This window comes from Rhinopithecus roxellana, chromosome 12, assembly GCF_007565055.1.
Source record: "Rhinopithecus roxellana isolate Shanxi Qingling chromosome 12, ASM756505v1, whole genome shotgun sequence".
Lineage (NCBI taxonomy): Eukaryota > Metazoa > Chordata > Mammalia > Primates > Cercopithecidae > Rhinopithecus > Rhinopithecus roxellana.
The window spans coordinates 94,882,850-94,900,444 of record NC_044560.1 but is presented as its reverse complement, the minus strand read 5'-3'; the positions used below and the strand labels follow the sequence as shown (position 1 = coordinate 94,900,444).

At 56.7% G+C, this 17,595-nt stretch overlaps 1 protein-coding gene across 7 annotated transcripts in view; it reads right to left on the bottom strand.

The window, feature by feature from the left end:
* PTPRF (protein tyrosine phosphatase receptor type F) overlaps nt 1–17,595 on the bottom strand; it is a 93,513-nt gene that overhangs the window by 19,013 nt on the left and 56,905 nt on the right. For 4 of the 7 annotated variants that reach the window (XM_030942922.1, XM_030942923.1, XM_030942921.1 and 1 more), the window contains 9 exons: nt 15,766–16,035; nt 13,020–13,601; nt 12,625–12,761; nt 11,953–12,097; nt 6,435–6,740; nt 5,575–5,768; nt 2,372–2,398; nt 937–1,054; nt 281–859 (listed from right to left, as the gene is read on the bottom strand). In XM_030942922.1, coding sequence (XP_030798782.1) covers nt 281–859; nt 937–1,054; nt 2,372–2,398; nt 5,575–5,768; nt 6,435–6,740; nt 11,953–12,097; nt 12,625–12,761; nt 13,020–13,601; nt 15,766–16,035 — 2,358 coding nt within the window. The remainder of the gene's footprint in view (nt 1–280; nt 860–936; nt 1,055–2,371; nt 2,399–5,574; nt 5,769–6,434; nt 6,741–11,952; nt 12,098–12,624; nt 12,762–13,019; nt 13,602–15,765; nt 16,036–17,595) is intronic. The other 3 variants (XM_030942925.1, XM_030942926.1, XM_030942927.1) reach the window with 3 other exon arrangements.

Below are 17,595 nucleotides of genomic sequence, written 5' to 3'. Positions count from 1 at the left end.
CACCCAAGAACAGTGACACAGTCAAAAGAGATCAGTGGGTCAAGGTCATGAGAGATCAGAAGGTCACACAGCAGAGGTCAGTAGGTCAAAGACAGCAGAGATCAGGCACCAACAATGTGGTGCCCATTCACTAGAGGTTAGTGGTCACGGTCATGAGAGATTGGAGGTCACACACCAGAGGCTGGTGGATCACAGTCGCCAGAGGTCAGTGGCTCAAGGAGAGCAGAGACCCCCAGATGCAGCCATGCTTGGGAAGGGCTGCCATGTCCACAGCACACACCTTGCTCCACTGGCATGGTCCGGGACTGGATGCTGGGGCTGAGTGGGCCAGAGCCTTTGCTGGTCCATGCGCGGACCTTGATGTCGTAAGTGGTGTCTGGCTTGAGGCCAGAAAGGGTAAAGTGGGTGTCTGTCGTGATGTTCTGCAGCTCCTGCTGGCTGTTGATGTCTCGGAACACCACAGTGTAGCTGGTGATGCGTCCATTCCTCTCTGCCAGCACTGGCGGGTCCCAGGCCAGTTCTGTGGTAGATGTGGTCAGTCCTGTCACACGCAGGTTTTGGGGAAAGCCGCTGGGTAGGTCCTCGGGGGTCCTGATCTCCTTCTGGAACTCCTCACCCAGGCCAGCCCGGTTCCTGGCAGCAAGCCGGAAGATGTAGGTGGTCCCCTTGTGCAGGCCGGTGACTGTGAAGTGCTGGTCATCCTTGCCGAAATCGATAGTGTTGGGCCGCGCCTCGTCAGCCCGGCAGTACTGCAGCCGGTAGCCCAGCAGCTCGCCAGGCAGCTCCTTAGGTGGGTGCCACTGGAGCAGCGCAGTGTTCATGGCCGTGGTGCTGACCATCACAGTGGGCCGGCCTGGGACTGAAGGACCACAGGCTGGGCTCTGGCGCTGCCCTCCCGCTGCCCCACCCTCAGGTCTGTCCTGACCCTTCACTCACCTGCACCCGTTGTAGTAACAATTTTGGGCTTGCTGCGGGCACCATCCCCCTTGGTGGTATAGGCAGCGACAGTAATGGAGTAGGTGGTCTCTGGGGTCAGGCCGCTGATAGTGGTTTCCTGAGGGAGGAGGAGGGGTCCGTTCCCATCACAAGAATGCAGGGAGAGGCCAGACCTTGTCAGGGACCTCAGGACCCTAGCCTGAGGGAAGCCCCTGGGCACACAAGGCCAGGGGTTGTGGAAGGTGGGGCTGTACAATGGTGGCTTCTGCTGGAGGGGAAGCAGGTAGGTAGGATGCAGGCCTGGGAGGACCCCGCCCATCCCAGAAGCTGCCTGCCTGGGGCAGACAGCTCATCATTGCTTTCAGACAAGAACAAAGGGCCAGACTGTTTCCCTCACTCCATTGTGCTGTGAACGTAGACTGAGGATGTAAACAGGGCATAGGCTCGCACACACCCAGCGCCTTGCATGGCTCCTGACACCCACACACACACAGCCTACAGCTCCTGTGTAAGCAGGCGTAAGGTTGCATGTGGACACCAGTGCATGCATGCACACACACAGCACGGTGGTGGGGTGGGTTAAGGTGCTATCCTATAGGACCCAGTCAGGACTCTGCTGCCGCCATATAGGCCACTAACTCTGAGAATGTCTATACCCTGCAATGTCTCTTGAGAAAGGCGGGGGAGGGGCCAGGAGAATAAGAACACCTCCACACCTGGGGAACTGGTTTCCACGTTTGTTCCCAGTGATGCCTGAGATAGCAGCCAGGGCAATGTCCTCCCACCTTGGCAGACCCTGCCCATATACCCATCTGCAGCAAAGGCATCATCTCTGGACATGCGGAGAAACACCATGGGAGGTCAAGCCACACCACACAGAGAGAAGAGTGGGAAGCAGGGCAGGGACCAACGTGCAGTGGGAACAGTGCCGTCACCAACCCTGGTATCCCTCCAGCTCTAGCCTTGAGTGGGGCCCCTGCAGCTGCCACCACCCCCTCATGGGCCCCGCCTGCCCCAGCTGGAGGGTCTCCCAGGGCTGGGGCTCCAGAATGCACCAATGCCAGAACCCGACTCTCCAGACCGCCCTCCCAGCCTGGGCCCTAAAGCAGGTGATTTTTCACTCAGGGATCAATAAGGCCTAATGATCAGAATCGGATTTAACTCCATCCCTGTCTGGCCCGAGCAGGGGCCGGGCCCTGGTCGATCATGAACACTGGCCTCAAATTGCTGCTCGACAGGCAAGAAGTAAGGATTAGAGGAAATGCCAATCGCTGCTCAGCTCAGTGCTCGTGTCTAAACGCCAATTTTCTCCGGATGTGGCTGGAGCCCCATGGATCTTGGCAGCGCAGGCTGGCAGGAAAGGAGGGAGAGGGGGAGTGTCCCACGAGCCCAGCTTGACCCATGTCTTGTCCGCGTTCGCACACCTGTTACTTACATAGTCCTCGGACTCCTCCGGCCGCCACTGACCGCGGGAGAGGGAGAGAAAGGGAGACAGGATGGTGAAGGACTCTGACCTGGAGGGGGCCTTGGTCTGGAAGGGACCTGGCCCAGGGAGGACAGAGGGAGGGCTTTTGGGCCTCGAAGTACCCATGGGGGTAGAACCCCAGGACAACTCCCGGTTCAAAGATTTGAATACCTGCCTCACTGAGCACCAACTGTGTGCGCCAGGGCGGGACTGAGGAGGGTAGGGAGACTGCGAGGGCAGGCAGCCTGCAGGGAGAGGACCTGCTGACAGAGGGGCCTAAGAACACAAAGCAGTTACAGATGCTTTGACAATTTTGGGCTTGCTGGGAGGGAGAGGCTGCCAGACAAGGAGGGTGGGTTCAACAGCTCAGGCCGAGGGGAAGGAAGACACTGAAGGGTGAATGGGGTGCCCGTATGCCCTGGTTTGCCTCGGACAGTCCTGGCCTGTGCTTGTTGCCATGGAATGACTATTCAGTGTCTCGTTCCACCCCTCAAGGCATCCCAGATGTAATCATACATTATACAATCACCCCAGGCATGAGAAGCATCCCACAACAGTAAGAGCTGGGGGTGAACAGGGCACATGGCTAGGGTGAGCCCAAAGGCAAGCCAGTCAGCAAGACTATGAAGGCTGCAAGTGACAAGCTCAGAGCCTGGGCTGTAGCCCACAGGCACGGGAAGCCACCTATACCTGTTCCTTCCTCAGAGTGTCTGAGAATCAAGGTAGGAAGGAATGTTTCAAGGCTGGCAGTGTTGTGGGCCTTTGGTGCACGTAGATATTCTAGATGGACAGGTGGAGGGACTGTGAGGTCTCCATTCCGAGGCCCCATGAAACATCACAGGGAGATGGTCCAGGACGTCTCCAAGCCAGAGGGTTGGGTCCTCCAGCCCAAGCACCCCCACAGTGCCGGTCTGGCCTCTGTCCACTGGCCTCCATGCTAGGTGGCCTAAGTTCCTCCTGTCCTGGGACACTCTGTTGGAAAGTCCTTGCAAGAAGCATGGAACAGAATATGAGAGGAGGCTCTGGACAGGTCCCTAGTGCATGGCCACTTTATAGGGTGTGGCTGGGCCCACTTCCATTCCAATCTCCTTGCCTTGGGGGGAGACCTGGGCTGTCCCAACCAAGCCTTGGTGTGGAGGTTCTCACATGGACGCTGTCCTGCGCTGCAGGCAGACCAAGAAAGAAGGGAAAGGCAGAGGATGAAATCAAGCAGAGATGAAGGGAAGGAGTCAGAGGAAAGGCAGGGGGAGGAGGGAAGGAAGGAGAAGAGAGAACAGAATGAGCAAGACAAAAAACAGAGACTCCAAGAAGGAGAGAGAAATGAAGGCCATGAGAGGGGAAAAAGGGAGGCAGGGAGATGCTATCAGACATAAAGGGAGACGGGTCTGGCTCCACACTTCCGGGGTGGGGGTGGGAACACGCACCACATAGTTCTTTCAGGCCTGATGGGGCCCCTGAGCTGAGCAGATGGTGCTGTTGGGTGTAGGACAGAATGTGGTGCCCTTGACAGAAGCGCAGGGACAACTGGGCCCTGTGGCCAGGCTCGGGACCAGGCCCCATCTGCTCTCCCACTGGTGAGGAACAGAATGACCCAGTCCCGAGAGGGCTACAGGGGCAGGCCTCCATCTTCAGGGTCCTCCGGGAGCCCAGACTTGGGTTACCTCCCACTATGGGATGTCTGAGGCTTTTAGCCTCAGCGTCCCTGAGCCTCTGGCCCAGTTCCCTTCTGAACCTCTTGGGACCAGAAGAGGGTACTTGAAGTGGCTTCTCTGGAACCCCACTGGCCCCTCACAGAGGAGGGGGGAAACCCATTCCTGGGATGTTTCTGGGTAGGTGTGTTCACTGAGGCTCCACAAGGAGCCCTCAGCCTGCCCCAGGAATGCAGGTGGGTGCACATGCCCGCCTCCTCTACCCCGGATGCCTTAGCACTGGGCAGGCTAAGAGGGGGAAGAGAGCACCCTTTGGGCAGAAAGAATTTTGCTTCAGAAGGCTGAACCCTGCTGGAGGGGTGAGCCTCCAATCTGTCTGTGTGGGTGACACCCCTCTGCACAGCGTGTACAGCATCGAGTGATACATGCACCCCTGCTCTCCGCCCAGGCAGGGGTAAGAAGCTGGACAGGGATGGGTGTGTGGGTCCCTCCCAGGCCCTGCTCCTGGACGGGGAGACCTCAAGAGCACCACACCAGGTGCTGTCACTCTCCAGCAGGGTCTTTTGGGAGGGGGCTCATGATAGCAACTGCAGCCCTTTCCTAGGGTTCCACAGACATGGCTTCTTATCCAAGTGTAGCCACCTACTTGCTGAATAATTCCATACTACTCTCATAACCTCCCAGCATTCCAAGTTTTTCATCTGAATAGCAACCAGTGTTCAGAATACCCAGGGCCTGTGGTAGGGAAAGGAAGGCCCCAGGGAGCTCACCCCAAGCTCAAGAGCAGGACCATCCTCCCAGGAAGACAGACGTGCACAGAGGAAGGTGTGAGGCTGGCCAACAGGCCTAGCCCTTGAGGGTGAACATCAGGGGCTGAACCATTCCCTGTGGGGCCAGGAGCAGGGCAACACTGTGCTTGGCTACTCACAGAGCTCGGTAGCAGCCACAGACCCGTAGCTGCCAGTGGGGTAAGACAGCCCCGGAGCACTCTCTTTACCCTTTTTGTGGGAGGAGTGGATGCCAGTCCAGCACTGTCTAGGGAGAAGGCATATCTCAAAATCCTGGCCTGGTGGGGCAGGGTGGCTCACACCTGTAATCTCAGCACTTTGGGAGACTGAGGCAGACGGATCACCTGAGGTCAGGAGTTCGAGACCAGCCTGGCCAACATGGTGAAACCCTGTCTCTACTAAAAGCACAAAAATTAGCCGGGCGTGGTGGCAGGCGCCTGTAATCCTAGCTACTCAGGAGGCTGAGGCAGGAGAATTGCTTGAACCCGGGAGGCACTCCAGAGGTGACAAGAGTGAAGCTCCATCACACACACATACACACACACACACACACGCACCAAAAAACCCCCAGCCTAATCCCTGATGCTGCAAAGCATCTCGGGTCTCACAACCAACAAAAGGCAGTCATAGCACTGCTGAGGGCGAGCAGGGGAAGAGGGTATCTGGGCCCCAAATGGGAGCTTGTGCCTGCTGGTCTGTGCTCACTCTGCCACCCCACCACCACCCAATGGTGCACCTGGGCCTCGGCTAGCATGACGTCTTGGATGATGGGGAGTCCACGGGGCTCGCCATTCTCCAGCCGCACGTAGGTGACCTGGTAGCCACGGATCTGGCCATGCTGCTTGCTGGGGACAGGCAGCTTCCAGTAGACATGCACAGCAGTAGAGTTCAGTGGCTCCACCTCCACCTTCCGCGGAGGCCCGCTGGGCACTGGGGGTCAGGTAGAGAAGGAAGTCAGGCCTGGAGGTATCGACCCTGGCACAGGTGGGCACAGCAAACTCGAGGGTCCTGCCTCAGCACCCCACTCCCCCAGGAAAGGCCCTAATATAGTTTCCTTAGATCATCTGTCCCTGGTGAGGCACAAGGAAGGCTCCCTCTGCTTGCTGCGGGTAAGAGCCCAGGACTGGCCCTGACCACCCCTCTGGCCCAGGCCTGTCACTTGGTGGGTAGGGTCAACATGGGGGAACAGGTAGAGGTGGGACACCAGGTCTTTGACCACCCCCAGTCAGCACAACCTGTCCTGACTCTTCCTAGGCCTCAAATCATGCCAATGTCCAGCCAACGTGGAGTCTTGCTGATTCTACTTTGAGTATCTTTTGCACCAATCTTCCCAATCTTGACCTTTCAAATCTTAGACAGGGCTGCATCTCCCATCTTAGCCTGTGAAGACTTCAGCTCCTTTGGAGACAGCCCCAAAGGCTGGGATTTGGGCCTAAGTTATCCCATAAGTGACATCCCCCCACTCTGGGCCACTAAGCCTGAACGAGAAAGATGAATTGACCTGGGTCTGTGATAGGGAAAGGAAAGCCCTGGGGTGCTTGGCGGGTGGTGTCTGAGGCAGAACTCCTCCCCTCCCGCCCCAGTGGCACTGCCTACCGTCCTCATCGGTGCGCACCAGCACCGGGCTGCTCTCGGGGCCGGGGCCCACATCTGTGTGTGCCCGCACCCACACCCGATACTCCGTCCACTTCTCCAGGCCCACCAGGTCCCAGCTGGAGTGCTCGCGGCTGATGCCATCCACCACATGCCGCCTGCGGTCTTCGCCGTCCACCGCCTCGTAGGCCACGGAGTACTGGGTGATAACGCCGTTGCGGCTGTCGGCAGGTGGCGGGACCCAACTTACCCGGACCGTGGTGGAGCCCGTGCTCACACACATCACCTTCTGGGGAGGGGCGGAGGGGGCTGGGGAAGACAAATGGGGGGGGAAGCAAGCAGATGGAGGGTGGGGATCACAGGCACAATGACTGAGTCACAGTGGACTGGAGACTCACCCGGGCAGGCTACCCCTCAGGTGCTGAAATGACCATCCCAGGGTCCCTCCAGGCAGGCTGCTGCCACTCTCGCCAAGGACGCCTGACTCCCTCTGACCTGCCTCCCTCTCTCCCACACGCACGGTGATACACACACAGTATCACACACACTGACTCTCACACAGCCTCACATACACACAGTCTCTGTGCCTCTCCACAGTGTCCCTCACAGTCTCAGTGCTTCACACACGCCTCTCACACAGTCACACACAGGGTGTCTCATGCATATACTTGGTGTCTCAGTGTCTCACACACACAATGTCTTGGAGTATCAGTGTGTGTCACACAGACTCACACATACACAGAGTATCACACACCCTTAGCACCTTGGTGTCTCACACACGGCATCTGCCACACAGTCTCTCACACAATGTCTTCTAGTTCCGACGCAGCTTCGAGTTCTCTCACACGAGGTCTCTCCCACACATATGCCGCCTTACACAAAACATACACGATATCAGATACACACAAGCACGTGGCCATCCCACCACCACCCACACACACAGTCACATATGGAGAACTGCTTCATGCCCACTGTGCCGCACAGTTCTGCTCTTCTGAGGAAGAGTGGCCCCAGTGGCCCTTTTGGCATAAGGCAGCCTTCACCTGTGCCTGCCTGGAAATGGTCTCTTAGCCAGTGCCACAGGGAATCTCCAACTGGAGACTGGACATGAAGGCCAATGCCCCCTGGGGTTTGGAGAAAGAGTACCCAACAGAGGTGCCCTCACTCAACAGCTTCCTTGGGAATTAGGAGGCAGACATGTGTCTCCTTGTGTCCAGTGATGCGTCCAGACTCCACGCCCACCGAGGACTCTGCTGAAATGCACAGGTTTCCTCTTCAAGTTCTGTCACCACCCCCTGCCATGAGGACTTCAGCAGCCCCCTGACCCACTGGCCCCAGAGCCCCTCATCTCCAGACTTTCTCCTCCCCTACACAGCTGTGGTTATGCCCTGGAGGCTGCTAGTACTGGGGATGGCCCTCCCTCCAGAATCATGGGCTCTAACATCCTCTCGCAGACCCTACCCCTTGTCCTTGCTCAGTCACTCCAGGTCCTGGGCACTGCGCCTGCTCGCCAGCTCCTCGGGATGCCTGTCCGTCAACCTTGTCCTTCCCACTCTCCATGTTCAGCTTCCACAGTCCACCACCTACCACACTCTCACTAATATCGCAAAGTCCCTCACCTCCTGATCTTTCCATGCTCCTTCCTGGCCTGTGCCAAGCGCTAGATGAATCCAACTCTCCCCCGCCTTCTCTACAGCAGCACTGGGGCAGGATGGCATCCTATGCACATGTCCCCAGAGGCCTCATCCTCCAGGACCTTTTATGTTACCTATTTCTGCTTCCTGCCTGGCTCGCTCTGGCACCTCACACGAAACACAGTCCCCCTCCTCCACGCTCCGCAGACCTCCAGCTCCCTTTTCCTGCACATGACTATGTCTCCCACTCCGCAGAGAAGACTGGACTTTCGCAGCAGCTCTCTCCATCTCTTGCTACAACCCCCGACTCTACTTGCATCTGCAGTGATTCTCTCCTTTCCACCCATGAGAATGGAGAGTTGAGCCACCCTGAACAAGGCTAAGCTCTCCCACCACCAATGCTGTGCCCCTTCTCTCCACCTCCCGAGGCTCCACCAGTTATCCTCTTATCCATGGCTTCTTTTTTTCCTATTGACTGTTTCCAATAGCATTTAAATATGCTTGAGATTTTCCCATCTTAAAAGAAAAATCCCAGGCCGGGTGCGGTGGCTCACACTGTAATCCCAGCACTTTGGGAGGCCAAGGCAGATGGATCACCTGAGGTCAGAAGTTCATATTCCTAGGCCGGTCAACATGGTGAAACCCCGTCTCTACTAAAAATACAAAAATTAGCTGGGCATGGTACAATCTCAGCTACTTGGGAGGCTGAGGCAGGAGAATCACCTGAATCCGGGAGGTGGACGGAGGTTGCAATGAGCCAAGATCGTGCCATTGCACTCCAGCCTGGGAGACAGAGTGACACTTTGTACTTTGTCTCATGAAAGAAGGAAGGAAGGGAGGAAGGGAGGGAGGGAGGGAGGGAGGGAGGGAGGGAGGGAGGGAGGGAGGGAGGAAGGAAGGAAGGGAAAGGAAAAGAAAAGAAAAGAAAAGAAAAGAAAGAAGAAAAGAAAGAAAAGAAAGAAAAGAAAGAAAAGAAAGAAAGATCCCACCCTCAGCCCCACAGCCCTCTCTAGCCATAATGGTCCCCTCGTTCAGAGCTACACTTTCTGGCAACGTCTGGGCTTGCTGCCTCCACATCCTCAGCACCCACACAGGCCTCATGAAACACGCACCAGCTTTTGTCCTACCATGCACCAAACTTCGTCTCCAGGGCCACTCTTCTATGTTGCTCGGTCCAACAGGTACTCCTGACCACTCAGCAGCATCTCGTCTACTTCTTGAAACTTTCTCTCCTTCCAAGCTCCAAGTCGCTCCCCTCCCCTGATTTCCTCTCCTCTGCAGTCTTTCTTCTCAGGGTCCTTCGGCTCCGGCCCAGCCCTGGATTCCCACAGCATGCCAAACTCTGCCATGTGGATGGCACACGGCATCTTGAACTTGGGTGTCTGAGACCAGCTGCAGTCTTCACACCTGCCTCTGCCCCATTTCCCATCCCGCGCCAGCACCACCCGCCTCCCAGGTTAACACACCAGAAACAAGATTCACCTCCATTTCCCTCCCCTCTGGGCCCCTATTCATAACCCATCACCAAGTCTGATCAGCCAGCATGCCTGACAGTTCTCAGATCCACCACCATCATCTCACCTGGGCCACCATCTTTTCCCCGGACCGCTTCAAAGCCTCCTAACTGGTCTCTGCCTCCTCGCAGGCTGCCCTGTCCATTCTCACAGAGCAGTCAGAGTCAGCCCTCCTGCCTACCCTGTATCCCCAAGGCCCTGCCATAGCTCCGGCAGCTACTGCAACCACACTGGCCTGCTGCTTACCCAGTGACCATAACCACGAGCCTTGCAGCTGGAGGGCCTTCAGGCCTGCAGACTCTCCCCAAGGCCTGTGTGCTCCCTGCTCCTGTTCATTTACTAGTTGGCTCCCGCTCTTCCTTCAGGCCTTGGGGAAGTGTCACTTCCCCAAGGCAACCCTTTTTGACCCCTCAGGTCAAAGGAGGTCTCATCATCTCTCCAACCTGCCTCTTCCATCCTACCTTTTTTTTTTTTGAGATGGATTTTCACTCTTGCTGCCCAGGCTGGAGTGCAATGGTGCAATCTCGGCTCACCACAACCTCCCCCTCCCAGCTCAAGCAATTCTCCTGCCTCAGCCTCCTGAGTAGCTGGGATTACAGTCATGTGGCACCACGCCCAGCTAATTTTGTATTTTTTAGTAGAGACGGAGCCTCTCTGTGTTGGTCAGGCTGGTATCGAACTCCCGACCTCAGATGATCTGCCCTCCTCGGACTTCCAAAGTGCCAGGATTACAGACGTGAGCCACCACGCCCGGCTCTTCCATCCTACTTTACACAAATGTCATTAAAAGCTCATTTGGAGGTCAGGTGCGGTGGCTCATGCCTATAATCCTGGTACTTTGGGAGCACTTTGCGGAGGCCGAGGTGGGTGGATCACCTGAGGTCAGGAGTTAGAGACCAGCCTGGCCAACATGGTGAAATTGTCTTTACTAAAAATACAAAAATTAGCCAGGCGTGGTAGTGGTCGCCTGCAATCCCACCTACTCGGGAGGCTATGGCAGGAGAATCATTTTACCCCAGCAGGCAGAGGTTACAGTGAGCCAAGATGGTGCCATTGTTCTCCAGCCTGGGTGACAAGAGCAAAACTCCATCTCAAAAAATAAAATAAAAAAGCTCATCTGGGTAATTACAGGTGCAATGTCTGTCTGCCCTGCTGGAATGCGGGATCCCCATGGGCAGACGCCATGTGTCTGGTTATGCTGCCAGCCCTGTACTGTGCATGGGGCCTGGCCCCCAGCTGGAGCACAGCAGGTGCTTCTGGAATGAATCCACAAACACAAGGTCACACACAGCCTCTTGACATCACTGGTACATGCACATGGTCCCACTTCATAAGGACCACTTCAGACACCACCATGCTTATGGTCATCACATGGCCACATCAGATGTGGTCACCATCTCAATTCCACAATGCTACCCAGTCACAGTCACATTCGTGACACCCTATCACAGAGAGTCTCACACAGCAGCGGACTGTGGCTGTGTGACCACACATAGGCCACCCAGCAGCAACCACAGAGTCACACACATACTCAGTCTACTCTGTGGGGACTACCGAGACCCACAAACACGGTCACAGGGTCAGGCCACAGAGTTACCCACAAAGACAAGGGTCATGCCCAAGATCCACCGACACACATACACAGGTGCTGCACAGCCAGCTGGTCAGGTATGGTCACACTCACATTCATGGGCAGTGCCACTCCCACAGCTGCAGCATCAGAGTCTCACACACGCTGAATATAGTAACACACAATACCAGAGTCATCACACAGACAGCCTTGCAGACAGTCCCCTGCAAGGCCACATGGTTACAATTCAATGCCCACGTGGGCAGGCTGGGTCACATGGCCGCATTTTCAGACCTGTCCCCGCGTGCAGTCAGCTGAAGGTGATCACATGACGCCCAGGTAACTTTTATCGGGGGTATGAGGAAGGGAATGTGGGTGATGGGGAGATGAGACGCGGGGCCATGGGGAGGAGAAACAGCCACCAAAGCAGGTCTGGGACGCAGCAGACCCACCGAGGACGGCCCATCAGCTAATGTGACCAGCACAGAGTGGGGATGGAGATGAGGCACAGACACAAAACTTACCTGGGCAGCATGTGGGGCATGGGCGGGAGGAGGGGCAGGAGGCTGGGTAGGGAGCAGGGAGGGCAGCAGCCGCCTGGACTGGACAGATTGGGAGGCACTTACCTGGCCCTCTCCCGAGGCCCAAAATCAGAGCCCAGGCCAGAGTCCGTTTGGCTAGCAGACCTGACCACCCCACCCGCCTGGTTGAGGGGGAAGGATGTGTGTGTGTGTGTGTGTGTGTGTGTGTGTGTGTGTCCCCCAACCCAGGTGAAACAGGCAGTGGACTCGGGAGACACTTACTGGACTGTGCTGTGCGGGCCTCAATGGTGGGGGTGAAGACGCCCACCCCCATATCTGAGCGCGCAGCCAGCTGGAAGCGGTAGAGTGTGTCGGGCTTCAGGTCCTCTAGTGTGTAGGAGGAGGTTGGGTCGAAGGTCACCTTGTGCTGGAAGAGCAGGGAGCACTCACTGACAGCTCTGAGCTCAAAGGTCACTCAGAGGTTGTTCCCAACATGGGCTGCAATGTGACACCTCTGGACCCACCATGGCTCCAGGACTGGCTCCACACCATAAGGCCACATGGACCACACAAGCAACTCAGGGCTTAGCCCATGCCACAGGAGCCTCACAGACCACATGGGCCACGGGAGCCACCTGGAACACATGGCTTCTGGGGAACCTTTAGGGTTCTGCCAGTCATGTGAGCCACAGAGCCTAGCAAATTCAAGGCAGACCCTGGGGTCTGCCTTGACTCTCGGCCCCCAGCAAAGAGTCATACAGCCTGTATGACTCCAGAATCATACAGGCTGTGCAGGCCACATGGCACGCATGCGCCACCAAGCCTCCAGCAGAAACCTTACAGGCTGTGCCCACACAAGCCACAGAATCCAGAAAACACCCTCCTGGGGTTAAACCCATTGCAGATCCTCAGGGACCAGGAGACCCCCTCAGCACTTCTCTGCCCGCTGCACACCTGTTGGTCTTCGTCCTCTGCCACCCAGTACACCAGCTCATACATGATGATTCGCTCCTGAGGGGGCAGCAGCCACGAGAGCTGGATCCTGGTGTCCGACTCCACCTCGGCCTGGAAGTCCGCGGGCTGGGCAGGCACTGCAACACCCCACACCACGCAGGTCAGCCTCACCTGCGTGAGGTCAGGAGCGCCCAGGGAAGAGGGGGCCGAGGAACGCAGACCCTAATCTCACACCCTTATCCTACATCCCAACTGACCATACATCTATGGAATATGGCACCTTGATCCTCCCAACAGCCCCCAACCTCACAGCCGAGGGAAGGGGAGAGGTGCCGCCACAACCTCAGCCTCCCCTTCTCTGCTGTCGGCTGCCCAGCCAGCGTGCCCCCACCTACCTCCCTGCTGCGTCTTGACCTGGATGGTGGGGCTGGGAGGGCCGTCGCCCACAGCGGTGAAGGCAAGCACGCGCAAGCTGTAGGTGATGCCAGGCAGCAGGCTGCCCACGGTGGTGAGGAGCCCCGCGTCGGTGTTGTGCTTGTGCCAGGCACTCGGGGGGCGGCGGGAGTCCGGAGTATAGTAGACGCGGTATCCTCGCACCAGGCCGTTGGGCTCCTCAGGAGGCTCCCACTGCACCAGCATTGTGCTGGCACTCAGCATGCGTGCCTGCACGCGGCGCGGTGGGCTGGAGGGCGCCTGTTCTCCCGTGCGTGCCCGCACTGCCTCGCTGGGCGGCCCTCGCCCGATGCTGTTCACCGCCAGCACGCGGAAGGCATATTCCGAGAAAGGACTGAGGCCGCCAATGCTGTAGCGGGTGGTGGCCACACCATCCACCTCCTGAAAGGGGCCCTCCGTGCCCGCTGCGCGGTACTGGATGCCATAGTAGGATATAGGCTCTGAGTTCCCAGAGTCCCAGGTGAGGGTGACACTGGTGGCAGTTGTCTCCGTCACCACAAGATCAATCGGAGGCTTCGGCAGAGCTGGAGACAAAGTGGAAGGCTCAAAGCTGCCCGAGGTCAAGATCCTTAGGAACCAACCCTATACTTGGGGATTATCCAGGATACCTGGTGGGGCCACCTGAGTGTGGCTGATACCCACAGCCTACCTTGAAAAATGTCCAGAAAAGCTTATGGTGACCTCTGAAGGCACACATGGCGGATGGTGGCCAGGTGGCCCCCGGGCCTTGGGTCATCTAGTATGTACACATATCAACTGTGGGACTCACTGGACCCTCCCATCAGTACACAAGACTCATCTAACAAACAGACCTGGAGGTGAGGTGACCCTTGCAGTCCCATATAGATGAAAGGCACCCAGACTGGGTAGCAGCTACCTGCCTCTGCAGGTCACCTGAGCTCACGTGGTGGAGAGTACATGTAATAGGCAGGGGAAGGGGAGATATTTCCTTAGGGATTGGCCCAGAATTTTAGAAAGAGTGATGGGGCTGCCGGCCCCACAGACCTTGTGGCTTGGCTCAAATTGAAGTGGGAAGGCCCTGAGTCCACAATCATTCAATAAATAATTAACAAGCACCCACTCAATGCCAGACACTGTGCTGGGGCTACAATGCCACACAGTCACATCCCTGCTCTCATGGAGTTTACACCTCAGTACGAGAGAGAATCAATTCACGAGTCGATCGTACTCATTATTCTGGCAGGTGCAAGCACAGCAAGAATCAGGGCGCTGAGGTGGAGTAAGATCCAGGGAATCTCCTTGGATAGGGTGATGAGGGAAGGAAAGCATCATCGAGCTGAGGCCTGGAGGGGTACATGGAGCCAGTGACAGAAGGGACCGGACAAGGAGCATGGCAGACGGAAAGCAGTGTGTGTCTGGGCAGCTGGCTTGTGACAGGGTGGGAAGCCAGCGGCCCTGGGAGACCACAGTGAGGATCCTGATCTGTATCCTAAACCAACGGGAAGCCACTGGAAGGTGTTTCTCCCTTTCCCAAAAGGAAGTGACTTGATCCTGAATTACATTTTTTTAAAGATCACTCAAGTTGCAAAATAGATAATGGATCAGAGGCTGTTGAGAATTGAAGCAAGGGAGACCAGGAAGGAATCTTTTCTTTTTTTTCTTTTCTTTTTTTTTTTTTTTTTTTTGAGACGGAGTCTCGCTCTGTCGTCCAGGCTGGAGTGCAGTGGCGCGATCTCGGCTCACTGCAAGCTCCGCCTCCCGGGTTTACGCCATTCTCCTGCCTCAGCCTCCTGAGTAGCTGGGACTACAGGCGCCCGCCACCTCGCCCGGCTAATTTTTTGTATTTTTAGTAGAGAGGAATCTTTTCTTTTTTCATAGGGTCTCACTGTCACTCAGGCTGGAGTGCAGTGGTGTGATCATGGCTCACTGAATCACTGCAGCCTCATCCTCCCAGGCTCAAGCGATCCTCCTGTCTCAGCCTCCCAAGTAGCTGGGCCACAGGTGTGTGCCACCATGCACAACTTTGAATTTTTTTTTTGTAGAGATGGGGTCTCACTATGTTAACTGGGCTGGTCTCAAACTCCTGAGCTCAAGCAATCCTTCCAACTTGGCCTTCCAAAGCACTAGGATTACAGGAATGGGCCACCGTGCCCGGCCAGAATCTGTTACATATATATAACATATGTGTAATACGTGTGCCTGTCCCCAGGACAGAGAGAACCCACTTCCCCTATTATTTTACCACATCCTTCTTGCTGGGAAGCTATTACACCTGAAGGTCTGGTACTATATAGTGGTTAGGAGGGAGAGTTATGGATTCAGACCACACTGGGTTTAAGTTCCTGCTCTGTCATTTATTTTTGTGTGACCCTGGGCAAGTGATATACCCTCTCTGTACCTCGGTTCCCTTATCTGAAAAATGGAAATAATAAGAGCACCTATCTCCCAGGATAAAACAGAAAAAAACAAAAGAAACTGTGCTTGCTAGCATGCTCTCTGCCACCGAGAAACTCAATATGCCTTAACTATTATCATTAAGCCGGCTAAAAAGGGAAATCCCTCCCTCCCTCCCTCTAAGGGCTGGAGGACCCCAGGGCAGGGACACCCAGGAAAGGGTAAGAATCCCTCAGCCATGCCTGTGCCCATGGCAGTCAGCTCACATTCGCCCGCCACCAGGACCTCCCGGATGACAGGGAGGGTACTGGTCACAGCACCTGCCACACTCACCTTTCACTGTGACCTGGGCTGTGGCCTCGATCATGCCCAGTGAGGAGATAGCCACACAGGTGTAGTTGGCGGAGCGCACGACATTGCTGAGCTCCAGGACGTTGCGGCCGACTGGCATCTCATCCTCCTTGGTGAGCTCCTCGACCCCCATCATCCACTTCACGTAGGGCATGGGCGCACCCACTGCCACACATGTCAGGTTCACGCTGCCGCCTGGCATCACCTCCTGGCTGCTGGGTGGGATGGAGAAACGAGGAGCCACGCGGCGCACTGCAGGAGGAGGGAGAGAGGCACTCACAGGCCGGGCAGAACACACGGCTGCATGGAAGGGCAGGGGCCCCTCATCCAGGTAGCCCCTCTAGTTAGAGCCAAACCCACGCTCAGAGGGGTGGCACCACCGGACCCCAGCTCACCATCCACTCCCACCCCACCCACTTCCAGCCTAGAAGTGGCCCCCACACTCAGGGGCTGTCTGGAACACAATGTCTTACTCAATGAGAGATCTTGCAACCAATCTCCCATTTTATAGCCTAGGAAGCTGAGGCCTGTCAGGAAGCTCCTGTCTGCCCAGGGTCACACAGGGACTCAGTACAAGGTCCAGGCCTGGTCAGGACCACAACCCGGGTTGTCCTCCAGGGCCCATCTCTGCCTGCTCCTGGCTGGGGCACCAGGGAGAGAAAGCAGGCCCTAGGGTGGAGGGTCCTCTGAGCACGGCTGGGCGGGGCAGAAGGTCAGTCCAGAGGGCCACAGCCACCTGCTGTGGAGTCACTGCCTCCACCTCCAGGCCATAGCCTGAGGGGAAGAAATAAGGTTAAGTGGTGGCGCCGCCTGCCAAGGTCTCAGCCATGCTCAGGGCACAATCTGGGAACCCAAGCAAAGGGGCTGCCCTCAGGAGGGCTGGGCAGGGGTCAGGGCAGGCAGGGACGTGGTCCGCGGGCAGGATGGGCATGACGATGGCAGTAACATGATGAGGGCGCCAAACAGACGGCTTCCTGCGCCAACAAACAAGGGTCTCAAGGGGAGGGTGGCTGTGCCTGGCCACGACCTCCAGCCTTGGACTCTCCTGGCTGGAAGCTGTTCTGAGCTTCTCAGTCCAGGGTATAGCCTAGAACCACCCCCCTGAAGTTGTAAGCTTGGCAGAGACACAGGAGCATGCAGAGGGAAAGAAGGTGACGAAACCCAGCCGTGGGCAGGCATGCCTGGCATGCAGATGGGCCATGCAGCTGGTGAGCAGAGGCCAAGGTGTGCCCTACACGGGCACTCTCACACGCAGGGCCAGAGGCAGCAGGCAGCAGGCTAGTCAGTACCCAAGAGCACTGCTGAGAGCACTGGTCTCTGAGGAACCTCACTGGGGATCCCAGGCATGCAAAGACCCCACAGCACCACATCAGGAGCACCTCCACTATAAGCACCAGACAATGCTGCTCGTGCAGCCCCAAATCACAGACCAGAGCTAGAAGCAACTGCAGAGACCACCCGGTCCAACATCTGACCTCACTACACAGGGGTCAAAACTGAGACTCAGAGATCAGACATTCAGCAAGTCACCAGGTCCTGTCAACGGGGTGGCCTAATACATCTTTTGAATCCATGTATTTCTCTCCAGACGCAGAAGCAACTGCCACCACCAAAGTCCAAGCACCATCATCCTTCCCTGGGTTGCTGAAATGGGTTCTGCGTTGGTCCTCCTGCCTTGTTGTTCCCCGCTCCAATTCCTGCTCACCGGCTCTCCAGAAACAGCTGGCACAAATCTGATGCCACTCCCTGTTTAACAAGCTCCTGCATGGCTCCCAGTGACACCTCTGCCTAGCCTACAAGACCCTACCTAAC